The 21,355-nt window shown below is 35.0% G+C and overlaps 1 protein-coding gene across 2 annotated transcripts; it reads right to left on the reverse strand.

Annotated features, from left to right (window-relative positions):
* Positions 1–3,784: 3,784 nt before the first annotated feature.
* On the reverse strand, positions 3,785–19,638 carry LOC118183477 (dorsal-ventral patterning protein tolloid-like). 2 transcript variants are annotated; one of them, XM_035353033.2, is made up of 3 exons: positions 19,512–19,638; positions 14,573–14,700; positions 3,785–4,056 (listed from the first exon to the last, which is right to left on the reverse strand). In XM_035353033.2, exons 1-3 carry the CDS (start codon positions 19,609–19,611, stop codon positions 3,865–3,867), a joined length of 420 nt encoding a protein of 139 aa, XP_035208924.2. In that variant the 5' UTR covers positions 19,612–19,638; the 3' UTR covers positions 3,785–3,864. The 2 variants fall into 2 exon arrangements, with proteins under 2 accessions (XP_035208924.2, XP_085682232.1); XM_085826106.1 differs by lacking the exon at positions 3,785–4,056 and adding an exon at positions 12,199–12,568.
* Positions 19,639–21,355: the final 1,717 nt, after the last annotated feature.

Here is a 21,355-nt window from a genome sequence, read left to right on the forward strand (position 1 = left end):
AAGAAGATAGCTTTATGAAGGATTACAGAAGCTGATTGTAAGTGCTGATAGAAGGTAAACTTTTTACAATTTTTTTTTCAAGACATACGTGTTTCTATGACTCCAGAAGACGAATGGAAGATTCTAAGCGCTGGCTTCCTGTGGGGCGCATCGAAGCAGGACAGTTGATAACAGATGTTGCTCTTTTCTTTGGCTTTCATCATTCTGTAATTTCCCGTTTATGTAAACAATTCCAAACCACACAGACAGCTGTTCGAAGACCCGTAGCCGGTTCCCCAAGGGTTACAAACCCCGCGGAAGATCGATATATTGCTACTGTAGCCAAGCGGAATCGCAGAGCGACCTCCACACGTGTGACATCTATGGTTACATCGTCCACTGGTAAGGCGATATCTGCAGCTACTGTACGGCGAAGATTACATATGAGTGTACTGTACGCCCGGGTACCTAGAGTTTGTTTTGCTCTATCCGTCCAATCAAGAGGGGCACGATTACAGTGGTGCCGGGAACATGTCAATTGGAGTGTGTCTGACTGGGACAATGTTTACTGATGAGTCAAGATTTGCTCTGGAGCCAGATGACAAGAGTATAAGGATATGGCGTGAACGACGAACACGCAATCAGTGCGAAAACATCACCGAACATCACGCATTCCGAGGCTGAAGCATTATGGTGTGGGCAGGGATTTCATTAGGATACCGCACCGACCTGCACATCTTTAAAGGGGGTCTTTGACGGCTGTCCGGTATCGAGATGAAGTCCTAGAACACATTGTGAGATTGTACGCTGCAGCAGTTGGCCCTACTTTTGTCTTAATGGAAGATAACGCACGTCCCCATAGACCTGATATCGTCGATGACTACCTGGAGAGTGAAGGGATTGCGCGTATGGCGTGGCCAGCATATTCGCCCGACCTTAATCCCATTGAAAATCTTTGGGATGCACTCGGCTGTGCTGTATCTTTACTTTTTCCTCCGCCAGCCACTCTTATTGAGCTAGAAACTGCTCTACAAGAAGAATGGCGATTGCTTAATTCTGCGATGGTTGACCACCTAATTGAAAGCATGGTCACAAGGTGTAAACTTTGTATACAGATGAGGGGGATCATATACCCTATTAATGTCCTTTTTTTCATTTTATGTTGTTTATTTTCACTTTATACATAATTCTGTTTAAGTCTCCAGTATGTCATTATCTGATAACTTACAAAAATTTAATAGTTTTCATTTCTGTATATAATTACTGATTTTGTTTTATGCATAAATATATGTGCTACTTTCCTGTCGAATTTTGAGTCAATCAAAGCAGTATTTGTTGATTTTTTCATTTTACATCTTCGGGCTTAACTTTTGGAAGTGAGTGTATATACATATATATAGAAATATTATGAATGTAGAGCTAAAAGCTTCTGCTAGAAAATTTACAAAAATTTAATAGTTTTCATTTCTGTATATAATTACTGATTTTGTTTTATGTATAAATATATGTGCTACTTTCCTGTCGAATTTTGAGTCAATCAAAGCAGTATTTGTTGATTTTTTTGCATTTTACATCTTCGGGCTTAACTTTTGGAAGTGAGTGTATATACATATATATAGAAATATTATGAATATAGAGCTAAAAGCTTCTGCTAGAAAATTTGTAATATTTGTTTGATATTAATTCTATGTATTTTATCTTGTCTCTTTCAACTATACGAGCTGCTCGTACGGCCAGCCGCCTAAAATCTATATATATGTGGGTGTAAAGAAAATTATGGATAATGATTTTACTAAATCCAGCTAATGTAGTGAGATGCATTCCGATGACCTTATAGATCGCGTGTCTTATGTATACCTAATATAATCAAACAATGAGATAGCCCCAAAGATCACCTGACTTATGTATAGCTAATGTAAACAAAAAAGGTAATTTTTCTTCTTCCTCTTGTGGAATGTATCTCATGTCTCAGGCCCAACTGGTAAATGAGGGTAAAATATATGAAGGACTTCGTTTTTTTCTTTTAAACCTTTTAGTTTCTTAAAATATAAAAAAAATCTGAAATATAAATTAAATATCTTAGGCAGTGCTGAATCCCCTACACTGGCACAAGGAAGATCCATTTTATTTATCTTAATGGATTCACAGAAAAAATTTCGGAACTACTTGATTTTCACGGCTCCTGCGATAAACCGGCAAATTATGTAAAACAATGGTATTCCCGTTTTCACAGTTTTGATGAACAGCGTGATATCGTAATAATCTATTGTCAGTTGAAACGCTATAAACAAATGTCGACCATTTTTAAATTACCGAGGCGTGAGGGAAGTTTTTCCCAATAAAAATATACATTATCTGGAAATGGAATATGTACGCGCAAATGGCCACGAAATGAAATTATATGTAAGTATGCAGAGGTAGCGTAAGACTGCAACTGTCTTAGTGGTTTCAGAATACTACTCTCAATAGCTGTGTGTTTCATTTACGGTTAGACAAAGGAGCTAACGTCACTAAAGTAGTGCTGTAAACAGCTCAACATCTGCCGAAATAACCACAATATACTAGAACCCCAGTTTTATGAATGGGGTTTGTTTGCTAGATTTACTTCTACACCCTAAAGAACGAATAGGTGGTCCTGTAAAAATAGTTGACGATAGTTTTTGCGGCGAAAACATAACGCTGGCAGGGTACTTTCACAACAGTGGATATTCAGCGAGTTATGCCATGAAGTAGCAAGTGCTTTCTTCTTCAGGTTCCAAATCGGGAAGCTAGCACACGATTATAGACCACGTGGTATGTGGAAGAATCGACAATACAGTATTTAGATTGTTTGGCAGCCTATAAAACAGACGAGATTGAAAAGGCTGGTTACGGTCATTTAACTGTGAATCACACATTTAATTTTGCTTATCCAACAGATGGGAATTCACGCCCAACATGTGGAAAAATTATGGGGCTCTATTAAAATGGTGAAATAAAAGCAAAGTTGGCCTTGATATCACCTAGAACGGTACCTTTTCGAAACCATGCGGTGAAATCCTTTTGGAAAGATGAGACTTTTGATGCCACACTAAGCAATCACGAAGATATGACCACCGCAAATTATATAACAGTAGTTTAAACTTGGCAATATCTTGGCGCCATTTTGGATAATGGGGACCTTGAATATAAAGTAGTACCAAAATTTCTAACACTCGATGCAGGATCTCATGTTTGCAAAGAAACAATAATGCATACCTAAGCTTGCCAGACATTCTGAATTCACACGAAATAATTTCATAATTATTTCAGGAATTGCGTCTTGCATTAAAAAAAATCACGAAATTTTTAAATTAGTGGTTATGAAAGTTAAAGCACAACAAACTGTTCTTCTTGTAGAAATAAAGCAACGAAGCCTACTAAACCATAATAATGGTTTTTACTAATATGCAGAAATTTTCGAACAAAGGCACGTAATTTTTAGGATTAGGATAAATTCGTTATTACATCATCGTATCATCCACATCTTCACAACAAATATACTGCAATTTATACATAATTTAGTTTTCAGTATTTTGTTCACAGGTTTCCTTACTTTCTATTTTTCAATTTTGTTCATATAAAAGTTTTGTTTGTTATACTATGCTGTATAACTTACAAGAGTAGATTTTCTTAACAATGAAAAAATTTCTTAGAAAGTGTCTTACATTGTCTTCCTTAAAATATATGTTAACATATGCATTTCTCGAAAGAACAATAGCAGGAAATCTTTGAGATTCGCTATGGCTTATAGAGATTTTTTATTATTATTTAAATACAATATAACTGAAAACATTTTATTATCGTTGGTAATCTTTGTATTTCTGGAAACTTCCACGAGCTGTCACAATTACAAATTGAAATTCCTTAACACCCTTTCGGAACCTTAAAATTGAGTAGTTTTGAGTAGGTGCACCTTAGGTTTCCGGAAGATATGCTTCTTGAGGAATCATTCAAGATCTCTGAATAAGCCAAAGTAAATCCTTTTCCGGAACGGGTATCATCAGACCGGAAACTAACAAAGATGGCATCAGCAGTGGACTGTATCTCAGGTGGAATCTGAAAGAAAAATTTAGTTATCTTTAAATTAAATGTTACCGGTTTTAATATTAGGCTGATCAAATAAAACCCTTTCGTGACTAACTTCCCACTAACGCCCGAAAGGATATATATATTGTGAGGTTAGCCCTGCAAAACCGTACAACCACTTCACGGATCATTAGTCTGGAAGTAGGCATATTTTCAGCACACCCAGTATCCGCTCGTACAGTGAGTCGACGTTTGCAGCAGCGTGGACTATCAGCACGGTGACCATTACTTTGGATTCCCCTGACAAAGCTGCAAAATCGTGTTACGAAAGGAACATGGAGTGATATACCCCTAGTCTGTACAGTATAATTCATTTGGCTATGATTTTCCGCTCTTAAAGAATAACCGTTGAGAGACGGAAGTTACCACACATAACGCATCCAAACAAGATCAGTATACTACCTTATCATTCCCTCAGTGCTTAGCGTTATCGACGTAAAATTTCGACCAGAAGAGTGGCTTTCTTATTCATTACACATGAAACTTTCTGCCAACATCTAATGTATTCGCCTTTAATGTATGTAATTTAATGTCAGAATTTAATGTATCTTTGTATGAAAATTGGAAGAATAGGAATCAAGGTACAAAGTGAGAGAATCCTTTTTTAATTATAATCAAGAAAATGCCCTTTATTCATAACATTTTGATTAACTTTGAAGTTTCAGAGCTAAACACGTAATGCTTGGAGGGTTGTTAACTAGTCGAAGTAATTTAATTGATGAAAGAAGTATATAATGACGCACGCGAAGGACGTTTATGGAAGGACGCAAACGAAACAGTGAGTAGTATTTGAGTCCTGTTCAAGCCCGTGTTGAACCATTACAGACAACTGAAAAAGGCGTTGAAGCACTTTGTAGGACGCTCAGAAATATCGACTCAGGTGTTCACTCAAATGCTGAGGGAAGATTCGTTAATGATTCGATAGCTATTCTTCAAAAGTTTACAATCACGGCATTCATAGATTAAACACTTTTTTTTCCTTTCGCAGGTATTGCCTGCAAACGGTTTTCAGTTGATCATCCTATACTATATATTTAGTCACATTACACTTCAGTTTGTATTCTAAAAATTTAATGACCAACGCCTATCAAAAGGAACAATTATAAAATATTTTCCAGAGAAATACAATTGGTACGTGAAATTTGTTATTGTGCTTGATTTCGGCCCCATAACCCAGCGTATTCCAAGGGTTAAATGTAAACGCAAGCAACAGATATTTTAAGAAGGGGTAATTATTATTTTTAAAGAAGATCCGCTTTTATTTCATTTTAAATCAATTCTATTGGCTTGGAAATTATTCCAAATTAAATTTGGCAATTATTTAATTTGATATCGAAACTTTAGAAATACCTTCAAAGAGAAAAAATTAAACTATCCAACACGTTTCTAGAATGTGGTGAATTGAGAACTCTTGTTTGAATATTGACTTATCGTGTATACCACGACAATAAATGTAAAATTTCAAGTGTGAGTATAATCGACTTACATTGCTGGCCATTAAAATTCCATTACGAGGAAGGAATGATCTGACGTACGTCAAAATCACGTGAAAGAGAGAAGAGGCTGGGATATGCAAATGATTAATATTTCAGCACATTTAGAGTAGGCAAGAGGGAGAAATAACATATGAAGCACTGCATAAAAGAAATGTTGTATAGTGTATTTCTCCTTCGTAAAGCGCTTTGTGAGGTCGGAGTTTGCTCAGAATATCGTGTTATGCCTCGAGTAATAAGAAGAAATGCTTACCAGCAAGTGTCAGAATTCGATAGAGGCAGGATCGTTGCCTATCGAGAGTGTGAATTATCTTTTCGTGATATCGCCCGTCGTACTAGTCGACATCCAACCATGTCATGCGATTATGGAATCAGTGGGTTGCTGAGGGTCATACTGAACGCTATGCAGGAACTCAACGCCTTCCCATGACTAACGCCCGAAAGGATATATATATTGTGAGGTTAGCCCTGCAAAACCGTACAACCACTTCATGGATCATTAGTCTGGAAGTAGGCATATTTTCAGCACACCCAGTATCCGCTCGTACAGCGAGTCGACGTTTGCAGCAGCGTGGACTATCAGCACGGTGACCATTACTTTGGATTCCCCTGACAATGCAGCAGAGCAAGACGGCGACTCTAGTGTCCCGAACAGTAAAGCTGCATACAGGAGTGGCACAATGTGTCTTTTCAGACGAGTCCCGGTTCTGTGTGCGGTATTCTGATCGCCATATACGTTTCTGGAGGCTCTGAGAAGACCCCACGTCGCCTGCTTGCATTCGATATCGGCATAGGGACCCTGCACTTGGTGTGATAGTTTGGGCAGTCATTGGGTAGATGATACGCACGTCTATAGTTCAGATCGGTGGTAATTAGAACGCAGATCGGTACAATTCTGACATCTTACGTCCAGTGGTTGTACTCTATCTTCGAGAACTGCCAAATGCCATCTTCCAACAAGATAATACAAGATCACACGTTTCACGTCGTGTTCTGACCTTCCTCGATACATAAGGTGCCCTGGCGTGAACGGTCTCCAGATCTGTCACCTATTGAAAACATCTAATCATGGGAGACTGGCCTGCCACCCCTTTCCAATTAATACTTTGTGAAAAGTGGCATAGACTTGAAACAGCATGGAATGAGCTGCCTCTTTCTGTCATCCGTGCCCAGTTCGACCTCCATGTCTAACCGTATGAATGGTTGTCATAACTTTGTTTACCATAGCTGGCATGGGAAAAAATATGACCTAGGTTTTTGTCAGCCGTCAGAATACCTCCGCACACTGAAAACAAGCAAAATAATTAAGAATTTTTAAAGTCAGATTAAAAGAAATGCAAATTAAAATGAAGTTTCTTATAGAGTATTACTAGATATTTCCTCGTCAATCCACATTTTCAATCAACAGAGTCTATATACTTGTAAATTACATTATTCATATCTATGTTTTCAAGATTTAAGCACGCCGTTACAACGTTCTTCTATTAAAATTTATAGTAAGCAATTTTCTTTTTATTCCTAATTTTTCATTTTTCTATTAAGTAACTGGCTATCAGGTACCGTTACCTTAAACTTCTTACTAAAAATAACAAGACATTCATGAGAACGTTAAAATGCATAAATCACATGTGTTACTCAGTAATTTACAAATTATATCAGGGGTTCTTAACCAGGGAAGGTGGAATTTTAGAATGTTTTGAGGGCTAAGGCTAGAATGATGTATAAAAGAAATTAAGAAAACAAAACAAAATAAGAAACAGTTTTTCACAGACGATTGAGTGTTTCTCATTCAATTAATTCACCTCTCACTTCGCGAGAAGTCAAAAATACATAAAAACGCAAAATATCTATTTTAAAAATTACGAAGTAAATCTTAAACACTTATTTCCTCGAAAAAATTCCAGAAAGGATTAAGCATGATTTAAATAATAAATGAAGGCGTTATCTTTGTTGTTGCGAAAGTAAGTTTCTCTAGATTGGCAACAAATCCGCTACTCAGCTGTTTCAAATGTAAACCAGAGCAATGGCCGCCATCAAATTAGGCTTAGAGGCACTTAAACAATTTTAAAATTGCTGATAATTCTAAAAATATTGCATACAGATTTACTAAAGGCATGAAACCCTTAACCGGAAGATAAAAACAACATAATTCAATCATTTTTAAAGCAAAAAATGTACAATTTACAAACATATAAGAGTAAAGAAACTGAGATCACTGAGCCGGGTAACAGAGTGGATATATTTATAAATATATTTATATACGTTTGGCGCGGCCGATTGAAACCAAAATACGAGGTGCACATCTACATGTTATAGTAGTCTTATATACAAAATTTCAACGTTCGGAGGCTACTCGTTTTTGAGTTATGCGAGATAGGTAAGTACGCACGTACGTACATACGTTCGTACAGACGCCACGAAAAATTCTCTTCAGAATTCATTTTAAAGCAGTTTTATAATTTTTTTTAGAGGAAAAGAGTGTTTTATTCTGTCCTTACGTACATATATCACGGAAATACATCGTTAAATTGCATTTGAAAGAGGTCGAAATGGGATATTTTCGTTGAAATATGCTGCCTGAGCCTTTTCGCGATTACAATACTTTCTTTTCACTTCGTACAAGGAAGTAAAAAAGTGGTTTTGAAGCGATAAACGCATATCCATTTCAATTCTTGTTGCTTACTAATTGGATTGTGTAATTCACACAAATCAGCAATTTTATTCTGATCTTGTTGAAATTTTACTCACTTGACCTTCAAAACAAGCGGAAAGTTTTTGTCTGCGTAAGATTTCGAAGAACCATCTCAAGGGGTCAAATATAGGGCGTTCATACACTGACTACCAATAAGTATTTGGACACCTATGCAAATGACGATATCTGTGCTCCTAAAGTACGTCACAGACTCCGCCGGTATATATCGTGTAGGAAACAGCATCGGGCTTTAGTCGCATGCAAGATGCCTCGCAGTTCGGAGCTCTCTGATTTCGAGAAAGGTATAATTATCGGGTATCACAAATGTGGCCGATTCTTAAGGGACATATCTAGCGATCTGAAGTACCCAAAATCGACAGTGGCCTAAGTGATTAAGAAGTGGAAGGTGAGCGGTGATTGTCGGAATGTGCCCCGAGTCGGCAGACCAACGAAACTGGGAGATAGAGACCGACGAGTGCTGTCCAGAGAAATTCGGAAGAACCGCACCCAACCAATGGCCCTCATCCGCGAGGAGTTTCAACAGGCATCCGGGAGTATTGTTTCAATGAATACCATCCGTAAGGAAGCACATCTGCTTGGTTTTCATGGTCGTGCTGCTGCCCATAAGCCTTTGATCACAAAGTCCATCCGCGCTGCTCGGTTAATGTGGTGCAAAACACATCGAAATTGGACCGTAGATTAGTGGAAACGGGTTTTTTGGAGTGACGAATCAAGGTTCACCCTTTACCGTGTGAATGGCAGAGTCTGGGTCTGGCGTCTACCTGGAGAACATCTCCTGCCAGAATTCATTGTGCCAACAGTCAAGTTCGGAGGAGGTGGAATTATGGTCTGGGGGGTGTTTCTCCTGGTATGGGCTGGGACCCTTGGTCCCTATTCATGATAAGCTCAAATCCAATGCCTATTACACTATTTTGGATGACAATGTGCTTCCTACGTTGTGGCGGTTTTAAGTGTTTGACCCCTGTTACTTTCAGGACGACAATGCCAGTTGTCATGTTTTGACGTTAACCAAGGCTTGGTATGGTGCCAATGGAGTTCATCGAATGGACTGGTTTGCCCAGAGTCCAGACCTGAACCCTATCGAGAACCTCTGGGACGAGTTGCATCGCCGAATTCAGGGGTGCACTACCAGTGCAAAATCGGTGAAGGAACTTCTGTGTCTTCTCCAAGCCGAGTGGAAGAAAATACCACTAGCTGTCATACAAAGACTTGTGAAAAGTATGCCCCGGAGGGTCCACGCTGTAATTACCTCTCCAGGAGGCTCTACCAACTATTGATTTTGAATAAAGTTAGTTTTTCTTTCTATCGCAGGTGTCCAAATACTTATTGGTAGTCAGTGTATTAGAAATTCCGCTCATGTCACCCATCTTCTGTTTCCGTCGCCCTTGTTGCGTTCCCACTATCAGCGAAAGTTACACATGCTAAGGAAAGAAATTATGATTGTTTCTTACAATAAGTAAATGTTGATATTTCTGCAACACAGTTTCAATTTTGAAATCACGCCACCCGACTCTGGTTCACTTTGCTTTTGTTACGTTCTCGCTCTCAATTTTTACTAAGAACGCTAAATGGGCCTTGTTTGTTCACTCTTTAGAACAGCATAGAGCTTTTAAAGAAATTAAGTGCTTTTTCTATCAGTTTTAACTAACTGAGTCTAACTGAGATTTCGAAATATGTGCCCACGTCCCCTAAATGAAGCCTCTTCACTCTGCACGAAGCACAATCGAAGCCGGGTGTCTCAGTTAGGTTACACATATCAGGGATTAAATGCATTTTTATTTAATCATACTGAGGAAAATTTTGAAAAGTTATTATTACTAGATGCTTGCGCAGCCAGCCGTCTGAAACAATTTTTATAAAATAAAGTGTATAACACATTTTAATGAACCAAGCTAATGTAATTTTTCGGGTCAACTTTATAATAAAGAAGATGAACTACTTTTATTATTTTCAAATCGATGAAATTTTAAGTGACTAACTAGCAGATTCAATTTAAACGAAAACTATCTTACGCTTTCTCGAATGGTAACACACTGATGCGCGAAACACACTGGTACTTTAAAACTCTTTAAAATTGCTAATTTTTTGATTAAATTTCAAAGACAATATATTGCGCTTTGCAAAGTGGCATCACACTTCTCTAAAATTGATGAGTTTTCTCATTAAATTTCAATATTAGGCTTTCGGAATGGCAGCACGTTGCTGAGTTTGCTAATCAAAAAAATTTCACTAAATTAGACCAAAACATGAAATAAATAAAAAGATAAATTTTAGCTTCAAACGAAAACTTAAACTGCAACGCGTGAGTCTCTGTATCCGAAATTCTAAAGATACGGTCAATTTAAAATTATTTTGCGATATTGCTCTTTGAATTGAATTTTATTGTTTAAGTGCGAAGAACATGATATTTAATGAATAAAGGTAACGCACAGAATGTTAAAAAAACGCCCCTCTGGACGTAATTTAAAATCTGAAACGCTTAATATTTTATTTTTTTTAGTCCAAAAGGGCTTTATTGTCCCTGAAGGACTATTGTTTTCGTTTTGCGATTTTGCGTTGAATCACTATAAATGTCCGCTTCACTTTTCAAACTGTTGCCACCAAGTATTTAGACTCCTGCATTATGTTTGCAGAAATTAAATAATGAAAAATCTGCTTTTTTCTCGCATTGTGATAAAACAACGGTACATAGATCCATCGAATTTTGAATGACGTAATCCTCCTACGAATATGGGCATGTGGAAGATCAAATTTGAAATTTGGAATTTGTTTTATGATAGATTTCATATTTTGTAAACGTTTAAAGAATTTTTGAGTAACAAACTCAAAGATTTCAAAGCGAGCAATGGCCACTCTCTACGGGAGAATAAAAACTTTATATCTCCAGCGCGCGGAACTGTGTATCGGAAATCCTAAAAATCTGCTCATTTTAAAATTATTTTGCGACATTGCTGTGGAACTGAATTTTATGGTTTCAGTGCAAAGAACATGATATTTAATAAATAAAGGTAACACACAAAACGTTAAAAAATCGCCCCTTTGGACATAATTTAAAATCTGAAACCTTTCAGATTTTTTTTAACATTATATATAATCTTTTTTTTTTTTTTTTTTCCTTTTTTTTTTTTTTTTTTTTTCTTTTGTGTGTGTGTGTGTGTGTGTGTGTCTTTTTTTAGTTTAATTTCAATGTTCAATGTTCTTAATAAAATTACCTTCAAACTTTTCTTGTCTTTTTAACTTTGTTTAATATATATTGTTTTATTCGAACTTATGCTATATAAAATTGAACAGCAAATTCTCAAAATATTTAAAGGCAGCACATCTTTAAGATTCCCGATTCCGCATACATTCATGGTGTAATTTTAAGCATATTATAACGCGTGTTCGACAGGTCCAGCTGTTGAGTTCCGGAGAGGGCATTGCTCATTTTTCATGTCCCCTGCTTTAATATATATATATATATATATGCCATTAGCTTTGCGCGACTACAAGGGTCAGAACTGGTGCCCATGTCATTATGGTTCCACCAAATAGGTGGACACCGTTGCCTCCTACTAAGGGGACGGACAGTTACAAGCATGCCTTCTCCAGGATTCGAACCCTGTCTCAGCATCATTAACCCCTGTACTGGCTGGGCGGCTCAAAAAAAAAGTATTGACTCTACAGTGCCGTCCGAACTAAAAGGTGTTCTACGATAATTCGTCACCACCAGGGTTTGGCTGCTCAGTAACCTAATCCTCAGTCACCTTTTAACCTTTTAAGGGGGAGCATATAAGGTATTTTCTCCCTCCTTTCCACATGCCTTCGTGATGTAATTGGAAGCATAATCGAAGCGTATTCGAGATGTTCAGGGTTCGAGTCCCGGCGAGAGCACTATCCATTTTTCATGTCTCCTGCTTTAAAAAAAAAAAAAAAAAAAACTGGTCTGTACAAGCTGAGTATGCATTGCTATCGATTATCTGCTGAATTTATTGTACAAAATAATTTCATTTTAGAATCTATATGCTGAGCGTAACAAATTATTATTTCATAGCAAAAGGGTGCGCTAAATGAGCCTACCGGTGGAGTGTCTAACTAGAATTCCTGGAGTGTTCCTGGAGTGTAGATAATTTCCTGATAGAATTGTTACGAATACAGTATTGGCTGGGGATATGGTTGTCTCATATTCCCTACAAAATTTGTTCAACACCAGCGACATTGGGGAATCTCCATCATAAGGTCTGCGGTAACTGTACACACATTGTAGGTGATTTTTTGAGTCGAAAAACTCAAACACCTGTAAAAATACAGAATCATATAAAAAATGCCAAAAATATATTCGTTACCATCTAAATGTTGAGTTCAAGTTCATTTAAATTTTGAGTTAAAATTCATCTAATCATTACTTATACGTTAATGAGGTTTACGTATCTTTTAAAAACTTTATAATGTGATACAGGCGTATAAATAATATAGCATTATTGCATAAACTTATTACCAGATTTTATATCAAGTATATAAACGTATTAAACATAGAGTACAATAAAACTGATAGATAATAAAGTAAATTAAAGACGATATGCTACGAAAAAGATAAGAAATGAAGTTAATCATTATAAATTACAAACATTTATGGAAAAGTCTATATCAGACTGCAAAATTATTCATTTGTCTTTCATATCGAAATCATTTGACATTCATTTGTCTTTCACATTTTTTCGAAAAGTCCTTCAGCTTAAGAATTGACGCTAAAAAGGAGATGGATGATTTTTAATTAAAAAATTTAATTAATACGTTTTTATATATAACATACATTTAATTATATAAAACTGAATTATTGATTCCTTGAGATTTCATTTACAAACCATAGATGCTATTCTGTACAAGAAAGCCCAAGACAAACTGAACCGTACATGGGAAAGGAGAAACCGAAATTTTACATATTCAAGCTAGTAACAAGTAATAGCGTTTCAAATGTCATGCAGCGAGGTATGTTGTACACCTTGCATACAAAAAAATGGGACAGCTCTATATCTCCCGTTCTGATAGGCCGATTGAGAAAATTTAACTTGTATTTTCGTGTCTCGAAAGCCCAACTTAGGATATATATTATATCTACGTGTAACAATTGTTCTAACGTAGGTATTTTGACACAAAATCGGACTTTTTCTGAATATACCTATTGTTTTCCATATTTCAACTTATGCCAAAATTCCAAAGTTTCTAAAAATCGCATGTGTAGATTTTAAAAAATTAGCTCTCAAAATTTTAGATCCTCAGTGTTAATTGCAATATGGTATACATTTATTAATATCTTTTCTTTTTATTAAACGTAGTTGATTCCTTCTTTCATAGTTCAAAATTTAGGTAAAATCCACATAAAATTCGCAACTATTTTTATTAGTTTTTATAATTTATATTTTTAGCAATTTTTATAAATTTTTCGAAACAAATTTTGAATAATAAGCTATATAATTTTTGCCATCTTCTCAAAGTAAATGTATTTCTAGGAATACCTGCAAAAACATGTCTAAAGATATACGAGATTTTATAAATTAGCACCTTTCGAAATTAGGCGCATGTGTTATAACCGATAATAACGTCAAATGTGCTTTACTTTGTTAAAATTATTTGAAATAATGACAGATGCCCTTTTTTCCCGTTCGTGCAAAGGAAACGAGAAAGAAAAATAGATTGCTGTAAATTAAGAACTTCGCAATTTTTGGCTTAAATTGAGAAAAGCGCGCCAAGATAAATTTGTAAATTCATCCTACTAGATTTTAAAAAATTTCATATGTGGGCACAATTTGAGTCGTAGAATCAAATATGGGGGAAAAAAAAAAGTTATGCCATCTAAGTCCTATCTTGTGTCAGAATATCTGCGTGACCTTCTCTTTCATCAACTTGTATAACAGTTCATGCGTTCTTCACTTGCTTCGAATTGGGTTTATCTTGGACCACCCTGTATATTTTTTCGAATTCAATTGTCTTTCGTCTACCGGTATGGATGTGGCGGAGAAGCCATTTAATTGCAAGCTTTTGCTGAAATTAATTTATGATAATGCACAATTTTGTTTTATGTTTAACGTATCTCCGACAATGAAAGAAGATGATTTTCTCAATTTTTAAGTATCAAGACTTAACATCGATTAAATTTAAAACTAAATTTAAGTTGGTGAATCTAAATTACAAATTTCAACTTGAATGAAATAAAATATACTGAGCTTATTTGCTAATACCTAGTAATGCGCAGGGTTTTCCAAATATATTATTACATATAGTTAAGCTTATATATTCTTACCAGCTTGATTTTGTGTCCTGGAGAAGTCTCAAACTTCCATATGCATTTCTTGTTCACCGGATAATCATTTGGATATCCTGGAGTTCTGATAACGCCTTTGTCTGACGTCACATTACGCATACAATTATCTGTCAAAAATAAAAAGGTCTTAGGACATGTTTAAAGTTACACTTTTAAAACGTCTGGACCAACGTAATTATTAAATTTTGATAGGTGAGATTATAGAAATTAAATTATGTATCGAATACATTTTTCACAATTCTCTGCTTGATTTTCTTTATCGCAGTTTTCTCTAATATAAAGGCGTATCGGATTCTATTTAGGAAATAGGATTGATTGGCATGCTCTCGATTTTGAGCTGAAGCTATTATTAATCGATATTTATTGTTTATTGTTATTGTTAGTTGAATTACACGATAATGCCAGAATTTCGATATTCGTTTAGTTTCAAAATAATGATGTTCCTTCTTGTGAACTATTACTGGTATACTACTGCAGTTTTTTTTTATGTTCTACTCATTTTTAACGAAGCAAAAAAAAATCGATAAGCAAAAATAATAAAATAATAATAATAAAAGTGCTTAGGATTTTACATAATTGCCCTTCATTTTGTACTGCTTTTACCATGCATCTGAACAGTAGCTTAATTCCAAACCCATAACTAGCTCTGTTTTCATTTCAAAAAAATGTTATAATGCTCTTTTTACATTCCCCGCATTATCAGAGACTTCGAAGATGAAAGTACTCTGTAAATTATAAGGTATTTCTCCCGCCTTCTTGGCATGCTTTCGTGGTGTGGAGGTCTGTACGCTGGGCGCCTATTCCAGAGGTCCCCGGTTCGATTCCTGGCGAAAGCGTTGCTAATTTTTCATATTTCCTGCTTCCTGATGTCTCTATAAACTTCACGGAAAAGTGAAAATTCGGTACATGCATGGTATGAAATAGATAATCAAAAAGATGCATGGTATGAAATAGATAGTCGAAAAGATGTATAGTATGAAATAATATTTAACAACCAAAATGCATGACGTTTTTGTTTTGCAAATGATTATATTAGCATGAGCTCTGTAGATGAAATTAAGCCTCGGCGATTGAGAAATCTTAACTGTTGAAATGCCGGCTTTCCCATTTGATGTTAGATTTTAGTATTTATTTTATGATTAGGTACGAGTAACCCTTATCAGATCAATATCTTGCACCTAACCATGTGTTTAATACACCTTTTTGAAATATTTTCCATTTTTAATGCATAACGCGTAACATCTGCATTATGGAACGCAGCTCTTTCACACTGGATTTAAGGCATAGTATTTTTTTTCATTTCCTTTCGGAACTCATTATAGAAATCGTAGTTTTGGATTTTAAATACAGAGTTCAAAAAAGAGTAGGGAAAAAACAAACACACAGATACCAACTCTCTCCTCTTATACAACAGAAAACTGGAGTAGAACTCATTAATGAAATATTCTATTGAACTCAAACACCTGGATTCGTCTTTTGACTGTTGTACTGTATGCCAAAACGAGTATTTCCATTCGCAGAAGGCATTTGTTACAACTTTCTCGAAGTGTGTTAATGCTGCATATCTGAACGCTCAAAATATATCGTCAACTGTGTCATGCCCATATACTTGACAAGCTTTCCAGTACGTTATGGTAGCAGCACTGCCTTTATCATACTAGTACACTAAGTAATGTTTTATACGCTTTCGTCCCATGCCACTTTAAACAGAAAAAGCACGAGTTGTTTTCAAAAATTCAATGGTAATTACATGCTCTGCATCTGCATTCATTATTGGCTAAAAATTACAGTCATCGCAACATCAAGTATGACATAAAATATTCGGTCGACAATGTTTCTGCAAAATGGACGAACATAATATTTGTTATGGCATAATTAATTTCTCAAAAGTGCATGTTTGAAATCAATCTAATCATAAAGTTTCGAGATAATATCTATTTCATTTCCTACCGTTGTATAAAATGAAGCTTTTTTATTTCCTTATGCGAAGTAAAGGAAGTATTGTAATCGCGAAAATTTTTGGGTGTCATATTTCAATGAAAATATCCATTTTGTCCTCTATCGAATGCAATTTAACGATGTTGTTGCATGAAGATTGTATATAAAAACAGACTAAAGGACTCTTTTTCCCAAAACGGTTTGCAAAAAGGATTTGTGTGTGTGTGTGTGTGTGTGTATTTAATTATGTCAAAGCACACGAGGGCTATCTGCCTAAAGGGGGGATGCCTTTCGTGGAGGACTTTCTAAGGGAAACTGGCTCGTATACACGTTACACAAGGGGAAAACCACGAAAACGCCCATGCAGCCAGCCCGTTCGCGGGATTCGATTTGAAATGGATTCAAAGAAGATTTTTTTTCGAGACGTCTGTACGTACGTACGTATGCATTTATCGCTCATAACGCAAAATCTCCGAACGTTGAAATTTGTATATAGGACTAGCATGTAGTTGTGCACCTCCCTTTTTGGTTTCGATTGGCCTCACCAAAATTATATATATATCTTTATATATATATAATTAATATATACATATATCTATATATATAATTAATATATACATATATCTATATATATATAATACATCCAATCAGTTCCTCGGCTCCTTGAGCTCAGTTTTTTAATTCTTATATGTTGTGCATTTTTTGCTTTAAAAGTGATTGAATTATGTTGGTCTTATCTTCCGATCAAAGTTTTTATGCCTTAATTAATCTGAGTGTACAATTATCAACAATTTAAAAGTTGTTCAAGTGCGACTAAGCCTAACTTTTTTTACCATAGCACCCATATTTTTTTTTTTTTTTTTTTTTTTTTTTTTTTTTTTACATTTGAAACTTAGCAGAAAAGTGAATTCAGTTTCTGCACCTTCACTGTCTTTTCGCCGACTGAGACCAAAAGAAAACTTTCAGTTTTGTGCACCAAAAAATCCGTCTTCCTGCCTGCTGGCCGAATTGATTGTTTTGGGGTATAAAGTCTAATTTGAATTGCAAAAAAAAATTTTTTAATTATCAAGTATTTGGTGTTTTATATTTTTCTATATTTTTCAATTTTTAATAAAGGTATTTTGAGGTTTCACGTATTTTTGCCTTGTCGCGAAGTGAGAACTGAATTAATTGAGAAATATATTTCTAATGAAATTCGAGGAAATACGTTTAAATGAAATGCAGGAAAAACTGCGTATAATTTAATATAGAGTATAAGGAAGTCATGTGATGTACACATCAGATTTTTTATTTCACTGCATTCAAAATCCTTCTGATTGTCAGTTTTTAATTACAACGTGAAACACAAGACTCCTCTCATAGCTAGAACTTCCATAAAGAGTTGCATTTCTGCGAATACTAATACAGGTCTTGATAAAAGTATTATTATATAAGACGTCACCGAGACAATCATATGAGTGTTAATAGTTTCATTATTTTGTTTCTCAGCACCAGTGCTGTCTTTGGTGACATTAGACATTGCGTCTGATGACTGTTGTGACATTAGAGGCTACCATCATAATGATCTGTATGCCTGCAACCAAAGACGTTTAGCCATCTACTGATGTTACCGGCACCTACAGGATGTTATAGAGAGCAAGTCATTGTGTGCTGAATATCCGACATTGTAGCAGATCGTGTAATTCTCTGAAGCTGAATCATCTTTCTGTCTTTCCTTATTGTTATCTAGGGAGCTGTCCCATACCTCGCATATCCATAAATGCATATCTTACTGCATCCAGTATCTCCAGCAATATCCGACAATAACACCCGCGAGAAAGATGTGGGGTTGACGTACTAGGAAAGGATCATCTGGCTTCCTAAGGTAAGAAGATACGAACAGACTCGAAAAAGCGTCTAACGGATTAGATCTCTGTCAAACTAATTTCATAGTGCATTTCAAACCAATAGTTTCAGCACAGCAACACTTTTCAAAATAAACATTAAGCCCATCAGAACAGCTTTTCAAAATATTTCAGATATGCCAATAAGCCAGTCTTTTTCACGTTATTTGCGTGGGTGAATGGCAAATTTGAATCATTGCATATCTATGAAGAACAGTATTTGTATCAGTGAACATATCTAACAGTGCTTTATTTCATTCAGAACAGAAATTTTTTTAAGCAGGAGAAATGAAAAATGAGTAACGCCTTCGCCGGGAATCGAATCACAGACCTTTGAAATACGCGCCCAGCGTGCATACCGCTACACTAGGAAAGCATGCTTAGAAGACGGAAAAAACACCTTATAAGGTAAATCGTTTCCTTGTAAATGCAACTTTTGACAATGCGTGTAACTTAGTAGAACTGACTAAGAGTTGCGCGATATTTTGTTTTAGTTCAAATTTAAAAAATCACTTACTTTGAAATATTAAAAGGCTAATTTAGAACTTTTTCGTCAAAATGTTTTAAACTGATATTGTAATAATACCATTTACAGTTTTAAAGTTTTCAAAACTCGTGAAAGATGACGCTCATATATTTCTTCTGTGGCACATTTGCCACCCGAAGCAGCAAAAATTTCAATTCCGCTCTGCGTATTAACTATCTGGTGTAGAAAATGTTTGTCATTTGACAATCTCCTACTCTGTGCTTAATAACTATTTTTCTTCGCCTGAATATTAAATTCAAAGTCTTTTGCATATGGAAAAAAATACTATTCTTATCACATCATGGTATCTTGTATAAAAATGTGATGAATTAATCAGGATTGTTTTAAAAATGGGGTGAATTAACCGGGATTGTTTTAAAAATGGGATGAATTAATCGGGATTATTAACCCTGCATATAATGAAAACAGAAGGGTTTTGAATTAACTTAAAAATCTTCTGTTCCAAATAATAATCTTTCTGCTCATTAAAGTAATATCGTTTCTCTAGATAGATTATCAGAGTTTGAAAATACTGTGAGAAAACTTTCAATATACCTTCGGAGTCGCTTACCATTACTGCAACTATGACCGTCAGGAAGAAGAGAGAGACCATCGTTACCAACACTCGTAACTTCCAATTGTGTCTGTGCAAATTTGCTCACAGCCGCCATTTCCTACGGCGCATTCATTCACATCTGAAATATCAAAAGATAATGTTTCGACATTGGTTTGAAATGTAGAATTAATCTTCGTGCTGAAAAATAACTTCTGCTATATTTAAAGCAAAAAGTTGCTTCTGCTATTATTAGACTATTATTACTGCTGCATATAAATATTTTTATTGTTTATATACAAATACTGTAAAATTCTTTCTGATTTTCAAGAAAAATAGAACTTACCAAGCATTTAAATTTTACAATTAAATTTTATTTCATAACTAGAGATGAATGTCTTTGAAGAACATGTTTTTATGGTAATTTTATCCCAAAACGAAATCAAAGATTTTAATACTACCAACTACCAATAACAACATATGCTCAACTCCATGAAATATAGTTTAGTAGAAGTGAATGCAACGAGTTAATTTCGTATAAAATTAATATTTCCTTCCTTTTTGATAGGTTGTTTGCTTTCTAATAATTATGAAAGAATTTAATAAAAATTATAATAATAATCAAGGCATATTTCCTTACGCGTTTACTGTTAGTATTCTGTATCCATTACAAATTGACAAAACTATCGTGAAGTGAAATTTTTAAGAAAATTCTTCGCAGCAAATTTTGCAGGGAATTAAATTTTAATTTTAGTTGTTGAATAAGTTATGTATAACTACATATAGTTACCTAATAAATTATAACTTTACCTTTTGGCTGCCGGTAAGCCCTCACATTTTAAGGAATTCCATCTGAAATTAATGTGACAAAAGCCAAACGAGGCAAATAAAAACGCAATATCAGAATTTAGCATGTTTTAACCGTTCAGCCACTGGTAGGACAATTGAGTGGCACTGAATACCTATTAACTCCATCTATAAATGGAACAGTTTTTTTTTTTTTCCCCCAAGATATTGTCTTGACTACTCTACAGCCATCGAGACTGTATATATGCTGTGAAAGTCCCATTCTTATTAATATTATTGAAATTTTGTTATTTTCATGGTATGAACAAAGAATTACAAGCAGCCTGCATGCCACAAGTTTGCTCTAGGTAGCGTTTCTTAACTTTTTAATAATTTTTAATGTTCACTTTTATTTTGGAACACGGGGTTTGTTTCAACGATATGGTATTAATGCAAAATTCCGTAAATACAGCATTTTCAAGATCAATGTTTTCATGAAAAAACATTTAAATCTGTCGACCAGTGTAATTTAAAACTATTATACTATTTCACGTGTGTTTGCGTGTGAGTGAATAAAACATTTTACATTAGTTAGTTTAACTTACAAGAAATAATTTTAATGTAGCATTTGAAATTGGGTTCCATTACTTAAAATTCTAAATCCGAGAAATCTATTTCCAACAGCTTTCTGTTCAATGTATGCATCCTCAAAGATAGATTTAACTATTCTGTTAATTGACAGATTTAACTATTCTGTGTTAATTTTACACAGCCACATCAAGTACAATGTAAATGAGACCTTCAAAAAGATAATGAATAACTTAGTTACAATCAGTGATATCGAATGTAACCCAGAAAGGAAAATCGAACCATGTTAATTAACTTAAGCACGATTGAAAATCCGATGTCTGAAATCAATAAATGTTGAGGAATATTCACTCTTCAGTTTAAACAAGCATAAGATGAGCAGCATAACGCTAGGTAATAAACTAATACTTTAGCTCTCATTCGGCCTAGCGATATGAATAAGCAATAATAAAATATTCTACCTCTACAAACCATGTTTCATTTAATTA

This window comes from Stegodyphus dumicola, chromosome 10, assembly GCF_044657685.1.
Source record: "Stegodyphus dumicola isolate Sdum_Otavi_A_Nest chromosome 10, ASM4465768v1".
NCBI classification, from domain to species: domain Eukaryota; kingdom Metazoa; phylum Arthropoda; class Arachnida; order Araneae; family Eresidae; genus Stegodyphus; species Stegodyphus dumicola.

What these genes read in the sequence shown, in the direction of transcription:
- LOC118183477 (XM_085826106.1), bottom strand. Translation starts at nt 19,611, where the DNA reads ATGGCGGCTGTGAGCAAATTTGCACAGACACAATTGGAAGTTACGAGT. An exon ending in CGGTCATAGTTGCAGTAATG is followed by an intron (nt 14,701 to 19,511) that starts GTAAGCGACTCC and finishes TATTTTTGACAG; the next exon opens with ATAATTGTATGCGTAATGTG. An exon ending in CAGGACACAAAATCAAGCTG is followed by an intron (nt 12,569 to 14,572) that starts GTAAGAATATAT and finishes GTATTTTTACAG; the next exon opens with GTGTTTGAGTTTTTCGACTC.